The 17,271-nt window shown below is 50.3% G+C and overlaps 9 protein-coding genes across 9 annotated transcripts; 3 read left to right on the plus strand and 6 right to left on the minus strand.

The window, feature by feature from the left end:
* Positions 1-2,157: 2,157 nt before the first annotated feature.
* On the plus strand, positions 2,158-3,287 carry N7477_006377 (uncharacterized protein; the record flags this gene model as incomplete). The annotated part of the gene is made up of 2 exons (XM_056968040.1): positions 2,158-2,651; positions 2,684-3,287. 2 exons carry the CDS (start codon positions 2,158-2,160, stop codon positions 3,285-3,287), a joined length of 1,098 nt encoding a protein of 365 aa, XP_056820836.1.
* A 357-nt stretch (positions 3,288-3,644) lies between these two features.
* Positions 3,645-5,231, minus strand: N7477_006378 (Aminoglycoside phosphotransferase; the record flags this gene model as incomplete). The annotated part of the gene is made up of 2 exons (XM_056968041.1): positions 3,645-4,869; positions 4,918-5,231. 2 exons carry the CDS (start codon positions 5,229-5,231, stop codon positions 3,645-3,647), a joined length of 1,539 nt encoding a protein of 512 aa, XP_056820837.1.
* A 579-nt stretch (positions 5,232-5,810) lies between these two features.
* N7477_006379 (uncharacterized protein) lies at positions 5,811-7,292 on the minus strand (the record flags this gene model as incomplete). The annotated part of the gene is made up of 2 exons (XM_056968042.1): positions 5,811-7,136; positions 7,209-7,292. 2 exons carry the CDS (start codon positions 7,290-7,292, stop codon positions 5,811-5,813), a joined length of 1,410 nt encoding a protein of 469 aa, XP_056820838.1.
* Positions 7,293-8,317: 1,025 nt separating this feature from the next.
* On the minus strand, positions 8,318-9,389 carry N7477_006380 (uncharacterized protein; the record flags this gene model as incomplete). The annotated part of the gene is made up of 3 exons (XM_056968043.1): positions 8,318-8,768; positions 8,820-8,933; positions 8,998-9,389. The coding sequence occupies 3 exons, from the start codon at positions 9,387-9,389 to the stop codon at positions 8,318-8,320; spliced, it is 957 nt and encodes a 318-aa protein (XP_056820839.1).
* A 1,488-nt stretch (positions 9,390-10,877) lies between these two features.
* Positions 10,878-11,720, plus strand: N7477_006381 (uncharacterized protein; the record flags this gene model as incomplete). Its single annotated transcript, XM_056968044.1, has 4 exons — positions 10,878-11,223; positions 11,318-11,402; positions 11,452-11,529; positions 11,576-11,720. 4 exons carry the CDS (start codon positions 10,878-10,880, stop codon positions 11,718-11,720), a joined length of 654 nt encoding a protein of 217 aa, XP_056820840.1.
* Positions 11,721-11,943: 223 nt separating this feature from the next.
* Positions 11,944-12,496, minus strand: N7477_006382 (uncharacterized protein; the record flags this gene model as incomplete). The annotated part of the gene is made up of 2 exons (XM_056968045.1): positions 11,944-12,354; positions 12,404-12,496. The coding sequence occupies 2 exons, from the start codon at positions 12,494-12,496 to the stop codon at positions 11,944-11,946; spliced, it is 504 nt and encodes a 167-aa protein (XP_056820841.1).
* A 692-nt stretch (positions 12,497-13,188) lies between these two features.
* N7477_006383 (putative ribosome associated DnaJ chaperone Zuotin) lies at positions 13,189-14,631 on the minus strand (the record flags this gene model as incomplete). The annotated part of the gene is given in 4 exon segments (XM_056968046.1): positions 13,189-13,659; positions 13,679-14,236; positions 14,287-14,427; positions 14,479-14,631. The coding sequence occupies 4 exon segments, from the start codon at positions 14,629-14,631 to the stop codon at positions 13,189-13,191; spliced, it is 1,323 nt and encodes a 440-aa protein (XP_056820842.1).
* Positions 14,632-14,957: 326 nt separating this feature from the next.
* Positions 14,958-15,473, plus strand: N7477_006384 (LYR motif-containing protein; the record flags this gene model as incomplete). The annotated part of the gene is made up of 3 exons (XM_056968047.1): positions 14,958-15,030; positions 15,113-15,289; positions 15,373-15,473. The coding sequence occupies 3 exons, from the start codon at positions 14,958-14,960 to the stop codon at positions 15,471-15,473; spliced, it is 351 nt and encodes a 116-aa protein (XP_056820843.1).
* Positions 15,474-15,703: 230 nt separating this feature from the next.
* Positions 15,704-16,901, minus strand: slt11 (Pre-mRNA-splicing factor ECM2; the record flags this gene model as incomplete). Its single annotated transcript, XM_056968048.1, has 2 exons — positions 15,704-16,711; positions 16,761-16,901. 2 exons carry the CDS (start codon positions 16,899-16,901, stop codon positions 15,704-15,706), a joined length of 1,149 nt encoding a protein of 382 aa, XP_056820844.1.
* Positions 16,902-17,271: the final 370 nt, after the last annotated feature.

The raw sequence follows: 17,271 nt of genomic DNA on the forward strand, positions 1-17,271 counted from the left end.
GATTATGCCAGAGAAGTGAAATTGAGAGCCATTTGCATGATCTCATGGCGATCTTTTACTGAAGTTGAGGCGTGGGTCGTGAGGGGCGCTCCGCTACCGTTACGTAGAAGGCGTACGTAGACTCGGCCCGCTTTGGAATGTATAGAGGCGATCGGGGCACAGGGTCCTGTCGCTTGATTTTGCCGTTCTATTCTTGTCTGTGGGGTTTGCATACATGTGTCCAGATGGCTTTGATCTTTAATTCGCACTCAATTGGCGGCTGACTTGCTTCTGTGTGGGCTGATGATAGATACTTTATCTACAACGGTTAGATAAGACAATGGAGGAGTGCGACAACGACCATGTGACGATAGATGTTCTTTTTCACTTTTTCGTCCTTTGAGATTGACTTGATATTATTAAAGTACTTGTCTTTGAGTTTTGAAGAGAATCAAGCTGTGTAGATGATTTCTCGAACGTCTTCAGAGGCTGGGGAGGTTGGGCCAATAGGAGTGCAGTATGCACTCATGTGGGCGCCTCCCACGCTGAGCCGCTGCAGGCGATAAAGAAGAGGCTGGAAATTGGCACACTCTATCCTTATCTTGGAAGTACCTATGAGATACAATTGAGATTCCCAGGTTCCTAACTTGTTTCGAACCCCCAAAACCGTTTACTGGTACTCCGTGGAGTCGGCAGGCTCGGAATCCGTCCTGAACATTACCCTAGGCTGGGGCCCTGACACATATCGAGATATCTACCTCATATAGGGTAATTTACCATATCATCTCTGCCTCTCAAACTTATACATCGGTTCTAAATCAAACACCTCGATGTTATGAGCTCACAGACATGGAGAAATAAGCCCAGGGATTTTAAACACTCGTTGTGAGTAGCTGGGATTAAAGTTGGGTCTGAGAGCTGCAAAGATTTGAACATTTGTAGGTACTCTGCAATACAGATCAGGCGGAACTGAGCGGACCTCTTCTGGCCCTGGCTTAGGGCAGGTAGGTGAACTATGGCAGTGAATATATATAGTAGTACGAGCCGAAAGGCAGCGTCGAAGTGCACTTGCTGTATATCACTTTCGTGACCTGAGCCTACGATGTTATTAGAAAATGAGCAGAGCACCTATCGTAGCGTCACTGTCATTCTCACCGATACAAAGGATGGCAAAAGAGCGCCAGCGAAACGCAATACTTTTCACCATCTGGACAAAACTCGCAAAGATAGTGAGATTGGCCTATTTGATCCTTGCAGTTGTTCGCTACACGCCCAGCACTGCTCGCGTGCATCGTGGGATGGATACATTTCCCAGCCGAGGGCAAGTTTTCGTCGAAAGCTTTCTGCCACTATCCTACTTTGTTCATTTTCTGACTTAACACTCGGTCTCATGTCCCTATTCCAGGCGCCCCGAAGCCCCCTGCGCCGTCAACTTGGCTTCCGCCCTCGATTGGGCGATTCGCAGAGTAAATATTGCGGCTGCGGGCTCACGGGTCCAGCAGAGACGATCTCATTCACGCATTGTGGGAGCTTTCATAGTGCAAGCACTATGCACAGCTGCATGTCAACGGACCCCAACCCCCACCCCCGCAACGCACTGGAGTCACGTCTCCGATGACATTGTAGTGAGCAGAGTCACCGCACGCCTGGCACACACCAAAGCGGTTCGGTGCCGCAGATGCAGCCTTTCTATCTGGTGCACTATCTGGCTGACATTTTGCAACGAGTGGATGAAGTCTGAACTGGCCATTTTACTATGGGCTTGGCGTGCGTCACAGTCGTTGATTTTGGGGATCATGTTAGGTGTATGAGTGTTAGTTTGTATAAGCATTACACTTGAACCTCTAAAGGCAACATTGAAGCTAGCTCAAGATATCTAAAAACGGCTATAATAAAATCATGTTAAATTCCAGTTGTATCGGGAGTGGGGACCAAGTTTATGGAACATCCAGGGCTTATAGGCTCTCCGCTTGGCACTAAGGACGAACTAGGAGGATAATGCCCACTCTAACCAACTCTTTGCGAATTCAACAGCCCCAATCTCACAATTCCTCAATCTCAATTTATCCCCTCCTCACTTCATGAGGAACAAGTAGGAAAAAAAGCAAAGAAACAAAAAAAAAAAGACGACCGATAGTGACGAACGCAAAGAACACGAGGCTGTCCTAGACAATATCAATGGCAGGTTTAGTCTCAGTCTCAGCCTCAGCCTCAGGCATAGACGCAAACGCAGACGAAACCATGCGCCTTGCCATCGCCCGCTTCCGTAGCAGAATGGCGGCCGCAAACCAAAAGTTTCTCCAAGACCGCATCAATGAAATTGAAGCGAAAGGTCTAGCAACTGAAAAGGAGAAGCGCCGCCAGCTCCGCCAGTACCGATGGATGGACAATCTCGAATGGGACGACGATGCCCCTGAGACGCGTGGGAGGCGCGATGCGATCAGGATCCCACAACAGACATCAGTCAAAGACCTCGATATCTATGCTATTGTCAACGCCCCACCATCCCATGAACCGGTCGACGGCGTGATCCCGCCTCTACTGCGCACAGAACAAGGGCGGCAGATGTACCTCGACACAGTACAGCTTGTGTGCCAGCGGCAGGCAGACGAGATCGTCGCCGAAGACGACGTGGAGCTCGACGTCGCGTGCATGTATCACAAAGACCACAGGTCGATGACTATCCCGCGATGTGACGAGCTAGCCTTGTTCCTGAAGTATGCGCAGGGGTGGTGGACATTGACTTCCGAGACTCGGGGATTGCGCCATTCTCACCGGCTTCGTGGATCGGGGTCAAGAGCGAGGAACTGGATGGACTTGACGAGGGACAGAGACGTGCCAAGTTGGCGGATCCGGAACTTCTAAAGCGCGAGCAAGAGGACTTACAGCGGGAGCTGGAAGATGAATTGTCGAATGAGTCGCTGAGGGCGTGTATTGACGAGGACCTGGATGTCAGGGCTGGCTTTATTACCGGCGTTGGAAATAACCGGTTGTACGAATGTCCGGAGTGGTATAGTGCGTACGTATACTGCCGGCTGTGGACGGATGACGACGAGAATGATGGCAAGCACAGGGATGGAAATATCCCGGATACTGCCAACATCCGGGATTGGCGGTGGCGGGTCGTTGTTTTCAAGGCGGATGTTGTCAATCCTAGCGTTCTATACGGCCGGAAGGCGCGCTTTGATTCTATTCCAGAATTTTTGGATTGGTACGCCAGCTGGCTGGACCATCTAGATGCACGGGGGGCTACTTTCTCTGCGGCGTCACGCTTTAGGCTGCGAGACGGACTGCGAGTTGGACTGTGAGGATCATAATATGGGACCTTGTGTATACTAGCTTAATCTCTTGTGATCATTGCTTGCTCAGTGAGCTCGATGACACGTCGCAGGCGCGGGAGTGTGGAACTGCCGCTAGGATAGTAGGTCACAATGATACCCTCGGTTCAAAAGGAGGCATCGTTCTAGCTTTCATAGAGACTGAATGGCGCGAAGGAACAATTCATTTATTCAGGGCGAGTATCATACTACAAACGGCGCATTGCTCTGAACAAATTTTGGTGCATTTACTAATTTCGAAAAGGTGAAAGACAACGAGACTAGTGATCTGTAGGATGTCCCGGTGGAGCGCATTCGACTGAGATTTTGATGTCCCGAATAGACACATCATGACATTTCTTCCCAGTCCCGAACAAATCGTTGAATCCACTTCCATAAATGAGGTGAAGCAACAAACATATCGTTTCGAAGTCTCGGTGACTTTGTGACGGTATACTTTGCTTTCCATTCAGACATGAGTGTCAGCTTCTTGGCGATCGTGCTTCTGACACCTTTGTTTCGAAAATAATCCTTTTCCTCTTTCTCAAGTTTTGAGAGTGGCTGGTCATCCTGTTGTAATTCGTTGTAAAGCCGAACGTAGTGCGGCAAACAGCGCTTCTGTACGAAGTATTCATCCAGATCCTGTTCAGGTCCGCGTACAGAGTTCCACACAGTAGCAAAGAGTGTATAATCACAAATTGAGTCTAGGCTGAGGAGTCGACTTAATCTCCAAGAGATTTGGCTCCGCTCAAGACATTCTCGATATCTGCGAATGGTCTTCTCTTCCGTTGGGCCAGGAAAAGCAGCAACGAATCCATCTATGAACGGTGTGTGTAGATCCGAGCTGATCTCGTCGCGGTATTGTGGTAATCCTGGTGTAGTCAATAGCATAAATTCAGGAACGGATGAAGTGAATGCCCAATCGATGAGACAGGTAATGTTGTAATCATCGTCAACAAATATGTTGTTGACGCTTATGTCGGGGTGATGCAATGGGAACGTCTCATGATTGAAGGCTGAGAGGTCAAGTTTCTGTATTATGTCACGGAGAGCGTCGCCTGCGATTATGTAGTCCAGTCTGTTATCCGATGACTCTGTCTTGTCTCCCACGGTCACGAAGTCGTTCCATAGGTCAACAGCGCTCATGTATTGTTTTCTGGATGGATAGTCGTCGCGCGAGGGAACAGGTGCCACAAAACAATGATGTGATAGCTGCAGATTCTCTGCATGCTCCGAGAATGCAGAGATAAGGCTGTCATAGAACTCTGCCTCAGAATTGAAGGGTCCACGCGGAATATCCAAAAGATAACGTCTGTCAAATATGTGGCCACGTGAGAGACATTCCTTGATGTCGAAGGTCCCATCTTCTTCAAAGAGGGAGCCAATCTTGTCGAAACGCAACTGCGAAAGCTTCCATGTAATACTGCCCAGCTGAGAAAGAATTTTAGCCTTGTTGATGGTCTCTAAATCATGTTCAGGCGAGTCAGCTGATCTCCAAACGTTTGACAGTGGCTTGCCAGGTGCTTCACTCATGAGAATGTATGGAACCCCGATATCATTATCGGACGAAACACTGGGGGAGGTCAGTTCTGGGATACTTTAGTCTGGGAGAGAATAATACCAGTAGTCGTATACCATTGGAATTGGGATATCGCTCTGAGCTCTGATGTATCGTAACGTGGCAGCTTCGCTTGCCAGTAGCTTCACTGCCATTTCCATTGGCATGAAAGTTCTGTGGTGCGGGGATCTGAATACCCATCGCACCCCGTCTTCGAATGAAATGAAGACAGCCCAGTTGAAAGCTCCTGAGGCAGGGCGTTGATTGGGATCACAAGTACATGGAATACCCTGTCGAAGCGTGCTCGCGTGACGGCATAGAGCTTGAAGGTCAAAGTCGGCGTAAGTGAAAACTCTCGGGTTCAAATCCTCAGACATTTCTATGGCGGTGAGTTGAGGAAAGATGAACATGGGTCAAAACAGGAAGATTGGCTGCGCTTCCAGGCGTAAATCCACACGGACGTGGGTGTTGATGCGTCTCGCATAGTTTCGAGCCCACACCTACAGAAGCGGTGAGAGCCCCAGCTGTTTTGGAGGCTTTCACATGGTGAACTTCAGGCCTCAAGTCAATTGACTGACAAACGACCGATCAAACAAACGGGAATTGATGTGAGTCAAACTTCTCAATTCCCTGTCCGCTCCTCTTGCAAGACTTGTCAAACCAAGGGAGTCAAAATAAGAGAATTCGAGAGCAACAATACTCATTCAGGTTGAGAAAGTTTACTTACAAGGCATAATTATGGACAAAGCTTTCATCCGGACGCGTAAATAATACATGTTCACAAGAGGGACAGTGACATTAGCACCCGAGACTAACATAGTAGCAAGAATAGTGATTCTCGTACTACATTCAATAAGTCGTCTTGATGATACTAAACTAAGAGTTTGACCGAAGATGACTGCGTTCTACAAGGCCACAATGTACCCCTCTTCATTGGTAAGTTGTATTTGCTATCGCTACTTAAGCACAGTGAAAACAGCCCCCACAACGCCCATCATCATGACACCACCTGTCATATAAGCAACTTCCCTCCCCGCCCACCAAAAGAGGGAGCAGAAAAGAAATGGACCAATAGCTCTCCCTACCTGTCCCCAGCTGCGTAGACGGCCGAGAATGACACCCCGTTCGCCCGCAGGCGCTCCTAAGCTACCAAGACTATTGATGCTAGTCACCACCGTTGCTGAAGTGACAGACAGGAAAACACCTGCGACATAGACACCGCTCATCGAACGAACATGAGCGAGTAAAAAGAAAGAGATCGTGCAGGCTATCACGCCAAGGCGTATATTCAAGATCGGTGGCAGATGGCGAACAATGGTACCCTGGAGCAAAGATGCAATCAAGCCCATGAGGGAAAGCAGACGCCCATTCAAGGCAGAGGGGCTCATGGTACTTGTTTGGTCGGCATATAGCGTCGCAGTGAGAAACGGAAGCGAGAATTCAAGACCTGAGAATGGGAGCAGAAAGAAGAGATGAATACAGTTTAAGACGAATTCGTTGCGAAGTCTCATCTTGATGTTTTGGCTCTGAGGAGCAACAGAAGACGACTTGTTGCCATTCACCGAAGCCTTTGATGCATTGCCATTAAGCACCGTGGGAGCTACAGGCAAGGTTCTCTCATTGTTGGTCGGGGTTGCAGCAGACGTAGTAGAGTCTTGAAACTGGCTCAAGCGTGGATGTGTCTCCGGGAGAGAAAAGTAGACATAAACTGTCTCTACCCCGATTAGGAAAAGGGAGACAACAGCAGCCATGGCAAATTTGTTCGAAGCAGTCGTGGGTATATTTGCAAGCGTTGCACCCAGTACCGGACCGCAGATGAACGCGAGGCTAAAGCATGCGCCAACCAGAGCCATAGCCGATCCCCGTTGCTTCTCATCACTGATGTCTGTGATAATTGCATTGGCTATTTGGACGTTGCCCTCGCTCAGTCCACCAACGATACGGCTCGCGATGAATACCCGAAAGTCCGTCGCGCCGACCCAGAGACCGACGCTTAATATGTTCCCAGCTAGGGAACACAGTAGAGCTTTGCGTCGACCATGCTGGTCCGAGAGCCGTCCGATAACGGGAGAGGCTATAGCCTGTAAGAGAGAGAACAGCGAGCCAAATGCGCCGCCAAGTAGAACAATGTCATAGCTTGAATCTATGGGTCTCGAAAACCAATTTTTGTACACATTCAAGTAGTGGAAGACACGCTTGAGTAGGCTCGTAGATGAGGTCTCTTTTGCGTGATAGTAGCTGAGAACGGATGGAAAGAGAGGAAGGATCAAGGTGAATGAGATCTAGACACAATGTTAAGTATAGGCACTTGAATAATGCACTACCACTTTGTTCAGGAACATGTTAAGACTAACCAAGTCTAGCAGCAGAGAAATCGTCAGAGTTGTGAAGATCCGCCTTCTTTGAGATGCGGAAGCAGGGATAGATTTCACTGCCATTGAGGCTGGAGAAGAAGTGAATAGTGAGAAATTTCCATTTTTCGCCATCCTTTCTATCTAGCCCGTAAACAGAAAATCATCCTTTGACAGGACAGACACAATCTTAAGGCATACAGTACGCTTTTCGTCAGGGGAACCATGACGCCTATTACTAATTTATCCGATTGTAGATCTCACAGAACCCCGATTCGCTCGGAATTCAAATCCAACAAGTCCTGCGGGTAATCCATGGAACCAGCCACTTCTGATCAATCTGGAGTAAGCTCCTGATAGACCGAGAGCGAAAGCGAGAACGGAGCCGATCTAGCGAAAACATCAGGAATTATCATGTTTCGAGTTACGGTCTCTGACCATACCATGTCTGTTACGGTGCCAGTGGTAATATACAGCAAGAGCTCTGACCATAAAAGACAATGAGTTCCGGGTGGCGCTCCATCTTTGACTTGTGTTGGTCGAATCGGAAAAGAGAATGAGCGAGAACGATCGCGACCGAGTGCACGTCCCGATCTGGCCGTTTTTAGTGAACCCCGCGTTGTAAACAGCGACCCGACTCGCCGATAGACACCGGTGACTTTCTAAGCAACCCCTTTTCGACTGGAACTGATTCGTTCTCGGAAGTTGCTCGTTCCTGGGCCGCCTTTCTCGAATAGTCTGGCGCTCGAACACTTGGGGCTTGAAACTCTGGGGACCCTCTTCTGACGATCGCGATTTACTTTGGAGGCTTGCGGGCATCTCCAATAAGAAGTGCTCGGTAAATGATTACGAAAACACCACTCAAATCGATCGACTGCATGGTGGATTAGGCTTTTCATACGTCATCTCACAAAGTAAGGAAAACTGATCTAAGAAAAATCATGTTTCATTTGAGCTAAAGTTATTCGAAGCATTGAAATGAACGAATTGCAGTACAAATTTTCATGTCAATGCCTACATGTAGGCCAGTTCAAGAAGGATAATACTATTTAAAATTATGTCAATAAGAGATTCCATCTTTCGAGACCTCTCTAGAGGAGCTTTGAAATGAATCAAAGAGCGAAGAAGGCCAGGACAGCCGAGAGCACGGCCATAAGTCCGGGCTGATACTGAGCGGCACCAGCTGCACTGGGAGTGCTGGAGGTGGAGCCAGAAGTGGAGGTAGATGTAGAAGAAGAGCCGGTAGCAGAGGCAGACTCGGATGAATTGCGACCCTCACCAGCGGCTAGAGTCTGGTTGGCGACGAGAGGCTGGAGCATAACGGGCTGAGCTGCGCAAGTAGAGTTCATGGCAAGCGGACACATCTCGTCAGTGCAAATGCTCTGGTATTGCGCGCCCTGTGTATTGATGACAGTAGTCTTGGGTGCGCAGCGATAGTCAAACAGTGATGTAAGGGCAGTGGCGACGACGGTGATGTCCGACTCTGCGACACCGAAAGAAGCAGCAGCCAGGCCGACCTGCTCAATGAAGTAGCCCATCTGGTAGGGGTCGAGGACCATGAACCTGGCCAAAATTTGTTAGTACGAGTAAAACTAGGCGATGATCAAAACTCACTTGTGAACCTGGTACATGCTACCCTCCCCAGCATAAGCAGAGAATCCGGTCATGCCGACACCAGAGCAGCCCAGCAAGCTTCCAAAGAACTGATAGAGGTGGGTCATCAGCTTGCTGATCGGGGAGTCTGATGTTAGCTCCTGTTCTTGAGATTGGGACACAATGGGGAATGACTTACTATTGGTTTGATGACATGTCGTTGGCAGGCATGTTCTTCATGAGAGGGGCGGCACCGCCTCCATCCAGGAAGTTCTTCGCAACACCCATCTTTCCTCCGTTGTTGCTGGAAGCGAGGCCACCATCGAAGTACGGCACCAGGTTGACTTTGGTGCCGTTGTACGTGCCATTCGGGTTCAGGATACCGGGAACACTGACACCAACGTTTGGCTGAGTGTAGTTGCCGATGACGGCAGTGTTGACAAGCAGGGTCAGGAGGGTATACTGGTTGGTGGCGTTGTTGGTTTTCAGCAATGCTGTGGTATAGTAGTCGCAGATGGATTCATTAGTTGGGCGCTGGGCAACAGCTGCACCAACCGCAGCCAACGCAACGACGAGAGATTTGACAAGCATGATTGCAGTGCAGACACAGCTAGGTAACAAGACTTGAAAAGCGCTGAATAGAGAAAATATACAAAGAAAAATATGAATTGGAGGAATTGCCGGGCTTTAAAGCAACCAGGCGCCTTTCCCCCTTCTTCCCCGCCGAAGGCTTGAGCCGGGTTGTCTACCTGGTGGTAAACGAGCCCATTCCATATCGGGCGATCGAAAGACGTCTCTCATGATATGCACTCCCCAAATGGGAGGTGATTTGGACCCTGGTTTTCAAGAGGTACGCATCTCAATGGGTACTTGAACCGGACTAGTCTAAATTAGCCATTTCCATGGTGATCCGCGTCGAACTGTATTGTCATCACCAGTAAATAATGGACGGTTCATTGTTATAATACCGTAATTAGCCTTGGAAGTTGATCGAAACCTTGTTGCAACAGGCAAAACAATAGAAAGCCCCTTATTTCCACGGCGGCATGAACGCCTGATGGGGCCCGCGCGCTTTGGCTGTCCGCCTCGGTTCTTCAATACCCCTGCCCCAGTACCGCCTTTACATCAAGAAGAATGACGTTTGAAACTGCAGCAGGCAGCACTTGAGATGCATCGTGTGCGTCCGCATCTCTGTTCGGTATCTCATGGCAGATCCCAATGAATTACCCTCAGGGCCACTATCATCGGAGGAGAGATCGTTCGATTCCAAGGCAGCCAACTTCTCCGCTAAGATATCATCCCTATCGGTCTTAGTGCTAAAGTCGCAGTGCTGTCAGACCACTGCGCCCCTTGGGCAGATGTGAGCGCATTCCGGGGTTGTCCAGCTGTCTGCTTAAGTCGGATTGTAGCGCTGGTTTTGCCAAATCTGCTTGTGACGTGTAACGGCAGCTTCTCCGGAGTTATTTGATGCGTATATAGACCTTGTAGCATCTACGCCCATTTGAATTGGGGCTAAGGCTGAAGCTGTTGGAGAGGATCGGCGGAATAACATCCGGATCAGCAAAGACAGACTGAATGCCGGTATATGTCATTTAGGAGCGTGCCGCACACTGTGTGACAGTAGCAGCGCTCGAAACCACGGGAATCGTTCGGGTATTTGACGGAATATGGGTGCGTGAGTCATTGTCAGTAGTTGGGATTGTAGTTGGATGTGATCCTTCAGCTTCAGTGACGGGACACAGAGTGGTCGAGACTATCTCAGTCTGAGTTGTCACGCACATGGTATTGATAGTTGCTGGGCAGCTGGTCACGGCAGACTGGCAAGCGGTCATTTAGTGATTTATTGATGTCAGAGAGGATGGCTGAAGATGGATATGTGTGCAATTGTGATGAATTCATGCTATGGGAGAAGTAGGCTCAGTAGGCTACAAACAATCGAGACGAAATTGATATTGTCCGTGCCGTCAGCATTACCCTTACTCACATCAATCACAACACCACAACATCAACCACAATGGCTTGGACAATCACAACCACCGCTACAGTCTACAAATCACAACCACTGCTACAGTCTACATCATGGCAGAGCTTCCCGAGGAATACCTCGATTGGATGGAGGGATCCACCATCAGCTTCTCCGCGTGGCCAGAAGCCCAATGGGTTCTAGACGAGTTCTTGGGAGGAGATGCTCGTATCCTACCTGAGCATGAAATCAAAAATTATGGGCCTTGTTACGCTACGGCCAAGTTCTCAGTCCACCACGCGGACGAGGGCACTGAGGGTTTTATCCGCGTCTACCGTCAGATTCCGTGGAAAGGCACTCACTTCCAACCTGCCGCCCAACGGAGTAAACAGGCCGTCGAGCTTCCGGACTTCGATGAACTGAAGGCAATGGAAGCTCTGAAAAACTGCGACGTGGTTGCGCGTATGAAGTTCATTGATAGGGGAGCTCAACCCCAAGATTCGCCACTTGTTCCGGGGGGGCTTTTACGCCAATCTACTCTGGCTTCGGGTCCCAGGGGAGCCTCTTACACAGAGGAGGTTTTGGAACTGGACCCGCCCCGAACGCGATGAATTTCGGGCCGCCTTCCGCCTCGCGTGGTTGTAAGTTTCTGAATCTGGATCTTTCCAATCATGACTCAGCTTGAAGCAGGCGTCTTGCTAGCACGCTGTGGACCCACGATCTCCCGCTTTCCCAAAAGATCATTTACGATGACGAAACCAAGTCTATGTATGTTATTTCAAGACAGGTAAAGATGAAGACTGACTGCCTATAGCCACTTTGCAGGTTTCCGGGACCCCAGGGTCCACACCACCGCACCGCCCTGGGACCAGAAGATAAGGGTAAAATACCGCCTGGCCAAGGTTCCTGCTGTCCGGCGACCTGGCTGGCTTGATAAAATTGAGGAATGGGACTGGTAGGCGATGTTTCGCCTGGATAGATAGCTGGATATGGGGCCTGCAGTGAGTTAGTGTGCCTGGGTCCTTTCCAGGTTCATGTGAAGCTACAAGTCAATTGCTCATGTTTCTCATATTCTTAATGATGCAGATCGTAGCGCCAGGATTTGAAAGTGTTGCTCAGAGACAGTTGAATTGAATTATTATCATCGATATGAATACCACATAAAATTAGACGCGGCTTTCTTTACAGCTCCTTTATCCAGTCCTTACGCGGAGTAGGATTATTCACGTCGCCATTCTGCTCTGCCGCACAGGAAAAGTGATAAAAACACTGTCTTGTCGACAATACAGCTTCACCAGATGTCGAAACGCGGGCCAGGTCGAATCCCGAGTCCAGTGGAGAGTGCTCAATACCCCAGGTCCCATCACTGTATTTGACTTGGCGTAGAAAGATGCTCTCTTCGTACGTAGTAATGAAACCATACTTGCATTGGTGTTCCAGCATATAATCCACGGGCTGAGCAAGAATGCGTCGCAGCCACGCCGTTTCTGGTAGGGATTGTCCCAGTTGGTGGGCGTCAATCCACCAAGTCTTGATCTCTCCTACTGCTTTTATTTGAAAAGCTTGATTGATGAGCACAGCATCGGGCTCGCCCTCTAAATTAGGGGGGTCTCTGTGCGCTCTTGTAGTCGGAGAAACGAACTTGGTGTTGGTGGTACTGCAGAACCAGGTTGACAACCATAAATATCAAGGCCTGAAAACGGCCCTGAAGAGTGCTCTCCTGACCGACATTCATTGCCTCAATGATGGACTCATCTACCACCAAGTGATTGGACCCCTGTAGTCGCCTGTCGGCTTGCCATAATGTAAAATCATTGGTGATTTCGTGACAGGACTGAACAACCTCTGTATTGTAGCCTGGCCATTCTTGTAGCGCCCCACATATTCACATCGTTTCAATGCGCTTGAAGTGGTGAAGAAAGGACCTTGCAGCAGCTTTGGAAGACTTTTGTTGATTGCTTGGATGGCAGTAATAGCTCGTGCTCGGAGCTTCATCTTCACGCAGTCAGTCTTCAATCTCAACTTGTGGCACGTCAAAATGCAGATAAACTTACTTTTACGAGCTGAAGCTCCCTCAAAAGAATTCAAGACGTAGGGGCAATACGATCTGTGGATCAAGGTGTGCCAACGAGAGTAAGTTCTACTGAAGTGAGAGTTGCTTCCTGCAGCGGGACTGGGACCGATTCCACCATCGGTTAGTATCACCGGACTTAATTGGGAAAACACCGGACTTAATGGGAAAACACCGGACTTAATGGAGCGTGCTACACGGTCCTGAAAGACATTAAGAGACATTTGAAGATTGACAGACGTCGTTACATAGCCTACAGGTGGATAACAATGATAGACGATAATTTTAATGCATTCGTCTCCAGAATCTATGGCATAAACACAGTCATCACCCGGCCAAGCCGGTCATAGTCTAATTTAAACGAAGACCTTGGCATCACCCTCCTTGATCTTACCAGCCTCAACAAGACGCTTGGCCTCAGCAGTATAAGCAGCCTTCACAGCAGCGCCATCCTTGCCAGCGAGAGTGAGCTTCTCAGCCAGAGCGGCAAGCTCATCAACATCAATCTTGCCCATGATAAGCTCAACATCACCAAGCACAGAGTCAACCTGGCCAGCAGACGCCTCGCCCTCAGCAAAGTAGTTAACTTCCTTGACGGAGCCCTTGAGAACACGCTTGTTCTTCTTAGCGGCGTTCTTGGCGGCCTCCTTGTTCTTCTTGTTCTTCTCACGCTCGGCCTTGGCGGCTTCCTCGGCCTCCTTCGCAGCCTTCTCCTCGGCCTCCTTAGCGGCCTTCTTCTCCTCGGCAATACGCTTAATCTCGTCCTCCTTGGCCTTGCGCTTGGCATCCTTGCCGGCACGGGCCTGCTGGCGGAACTTCTTGATACGCTCGTCAAGAGCGAGAAACCTCATCGACCATCTCACGGAGACGAGCGTTGTCCTCGGCCTTACGCTTGCTGCGGGCGTTGGCATTCTTCTTTTCGGTAGCACGCTTCTGGTGGCGGCCTTCGCCGTCGTCGGGAATATCCTCATCAAGGTACTCGAATGAGCGCCACGAGTCGAAGTTGTACCAGAAGTTGTAGAAGTTCTCAACCTCCTGCTGGGTGCTGTTCTCGTCACCGAACTCAGGAACGGGCTGCTTGTTGGAGAAGCGACCCTCGGCAACAAATACGGGGCCCCAGGCCTTGTAAAGACCCTTCTTGGCAATGGTGTTCTTGCTGGGGGAGTCGACATCAGCGGCCTCGTCAACGGAGTCGAATTGGCGGCGGCGGGTGGGGTCCAGAAGGAGCTCGGTGGCCTTCTGGATACACTTGAAGAAGCGGTCATCCTCGTCGGACTGGCCCATGGCAGCCTTCTTGTCGGGGTGGTGGCGGAGAACCTTCTTGCGGTGGGCACGCTTGATCATGTCGGGGGTTGCGCGCCAGCGATACTTGGACAAACCGAGAACGGCGTAGTGGTCCTGACCCTGCTAATTGTTAGTGAATTTATAGTCAGGATATGTGATACTAGACTGACCTTCCAGTCCTTAGCCTCACGCTGAAGCATCATGGGGTCCTCGTTATCGGAGAAGTCATCCTCATCCTCCTCCTCGGTCTTCTTGACAGTCTTCTCAGCCTGGATGCGCTCATCCTCGGAGAAAGTGCGGTTGTGACGCTTCTAGTAGGGGGTCAGTAATGAACAAACGATTGCCCGCAGATAAGAACGTACACGGCGAGCGTAGGCAAGGAAGTGCGGGCCCACGGGCTCGATAGTGCGCTGAGTAGCAGGAGACAAGCTGCCGACGGGCTTGAAGTCCTTGTCGGCGGTCCAGCCCGAAGGCAAGGATGGGAGAGAAACGTTGACAACCTGCACAGAAGCCATTGCGTTGGATTGTGATGACGGACAAAGCGTTGTGGGAGAAGTGGGAATTTTTTGCATACCTTTTTTTCTGCCTCGAATGGCCGCCCGCCAATCACAACTCGGATGATCGGGACTTGAATTACCTCTTTGCTTTTGACGTTGTCGGATCTTGATTATCTAGGTCTTTTTGGTTTCATTCTACTCTTTGACTGTTCCTTGATTTTTTTGGTTCTTCTTGTGGCTTTAGCGACACATCCGGCCGTCCGTTTACCACCAGGTCTCCCGATCACGATTTGCCTCATCGCGATACAATCATCCGGGTTCTCCTTAGCCTCTGATCCTTCATAATGGCGACTTCTGGTCTTTCTGCACTGAGCGCATACCGTCAGATTCTGCGTGCTACCCGCATCGCCTTCCAAAGTCCGTTTTACCCGGTGCTACGCTTACACTGCGACGTCAGTCTGCATGAGACCCAGGGAACAAAAGGCTAACATTTTTCTAGATGACAACCGAGTCCTCTTGGCTGCTCGCGCAGAGGCTCGCCGCAACTTCGAGGAGAACCGCCGCGTTGGTATCGACACTGGCCTGCAGATCAACAATGCCATAGAGGTTGCGAGCATTCTGCGCCACAACATCGTGCAAGGTGCTCGCGAAGATGGAAACGAGGACGCAAAGTGGGGTATGTATCATGAGTCTGTTGCAACGGAGATCTCTCTTTGAAGAGCCCGAGTGCCGAATCCAATGCTAATGACTGGACTACAGAGCTGAACATCCACGACGAAATCGAGCGCGGCGACAATGACAGCATCAAGGTTGGCAACCAGAACGTCAAGATTCATAAGGCTTGCTCTTCTTCCTCTTAGCCGTCTTACGATCCGAGACCCATTCTTTGCATACATGACAGCTACAAACAGTCGTGAGAAAAGCCAGCGCTGCTGGATGTGTATTATACTATACCCAACTCTTTTGTTACATTTGGCGTCCCCGGGGTATTTTTTGAGATAGATACTGCATAGAATCGTCCTAAGACAAACATGAACCAAGCCAACGCCCGCTGTGTACAAATCATGCAACTTCCTTATAGATTAAATATTCAATCGCCGTTCATACTAGCGTACTGAACATCGCCGGAGCCGGGAGGGGGTGCCACGGCATAGCTCATTGCCTTTTCTTGGATGGTAGCGTCGCCAGCGGCAGTGATGGCCTTCTTGTCAGAGCCCTTAGCCGGAGCACCGACGGCGGATCTGCCTTCGCGAGCATTCTTGATTCGCTCTTCACGATCCAGATTATCTAGGGGCTTGGGCTTACCCCAGCGCACGCGCAACGGGCAGCCTTGGATAATGGCCTTGCCTTGACACTTCTCAGCAGCAGCCTCCGCTTCGGCGCGGTTGACAAAGTTGACAAATGCACAGTGGGAGCGGTGAGAGCAAACGAGCGAGCGGAGCTGGCCAAACTCCGAGAAAAATGATCGCAGGGCGTGTTCAGGCAGATCATCTTCCACACCAGTGACGAAGAGGGATGTAATGTTGGGGTCGGATGGGGGTCTGATGTCTGCGGCTGATGGTGGGAGTTGCGTAGTACCTGGGAAAGCACGTCCGCCACGAGCGCCACCGCGTCCACCTCGTCCGGGCAGCTTGTTCCCTAATCGGCCTTCACTCGTACGCGTCGGGCCGGGTCCATTTCCGTATCGGTTATGTGTGCGCGGTTGATCCTTTGAGCTAGACTCTTCCGCTTGCTCTCCCTCAGACGGCCCTTCGATCCGGCGCGGCTTCCGGTAATAAGGTTCACTCTTGGCGAGACGTCGGAGAAGCTCGCGCGCCTTGTCGTCGGTCTTTTCATATTCTTCGATCGCGCCAAGTCCCTCCTCGATTTCCTTCTCGTGGTTTTGCGCATAGTATTCACGGTTGATAGAGCTCTCTGGACCGGGAGCGACCATCTTCAATGCGGCATCACGGACCACAATCGGCAAGCCGAAAGACAGATCCAGCATGCAGCATTGGCAGCAGTTCTTCAGACGAGCACAGGTGAGGCAAATGTTGGTGCGCTTCTGGCGCGAGGTTCGGTCTGCTTTCCAGCGAAAGATGGTGAAAGGGCGGGTACACTAGTCGTGTTAGCTTTGCGTCAAGCTTGAGTGGATGAGTAAAACTTACAATCTTGCATTCTGCACCGTGGTCTTCCTTGATCATCTGCACGTAAGGGTTATCGGGAAGACAGTTCTCACAGACGGATGGAAAGTCAGTGGACTCCCAACCGGAGCGGTTGAGATCGTGCTTGATCTGTGGTGCAGCCATGATGTATGTGTGGGACGCAAGACTTGGGCATCTCAAAGAAGTTGATACCGCGGGTGGCGGTGTGTGGCTGATGCAGCACGTGATCTTGGCTGGATCACGCTCACCTCAAGGTGACTATTGCTGTGTTAAGAGTGTTGGTGTGTCAGTTGTACCTTGATGGGAAATAGTCCCTGAGGGCCTGATCATCGGAGGCCTCTCATTTGATCCGAAATTGTCCCTTTATCCTGGTCTCGTCCCCGTAGAGTACCCCAGAATCCCATCTAACATCAGGTCACCCCGGGCAGATATCGGAGGGCCCAGCTACCGACGCAGCCACAACCCGGAAGTCGTCGACTCCGCTGCTCCAACCTCGACTCGGCCTAGTTTAGGG

The sequence above is a fragment of the Penicillium maclennaniae genome (genome assembly GCF_028827695.1).
Source record: "Penicillium maclennaniae strain IBT 15551 chromosome Unknown utg000006l:1.0-2513246.0:1.0-2515036.0, whole genome shotgun sequence".
Taxonomy (NCBI): Eukaryota; Fungi; Ascomycota; class Eurotiomycetes; order Eurotiales; family Aspergillaceae; genus Penicillium; species Penicillium maclennaniae.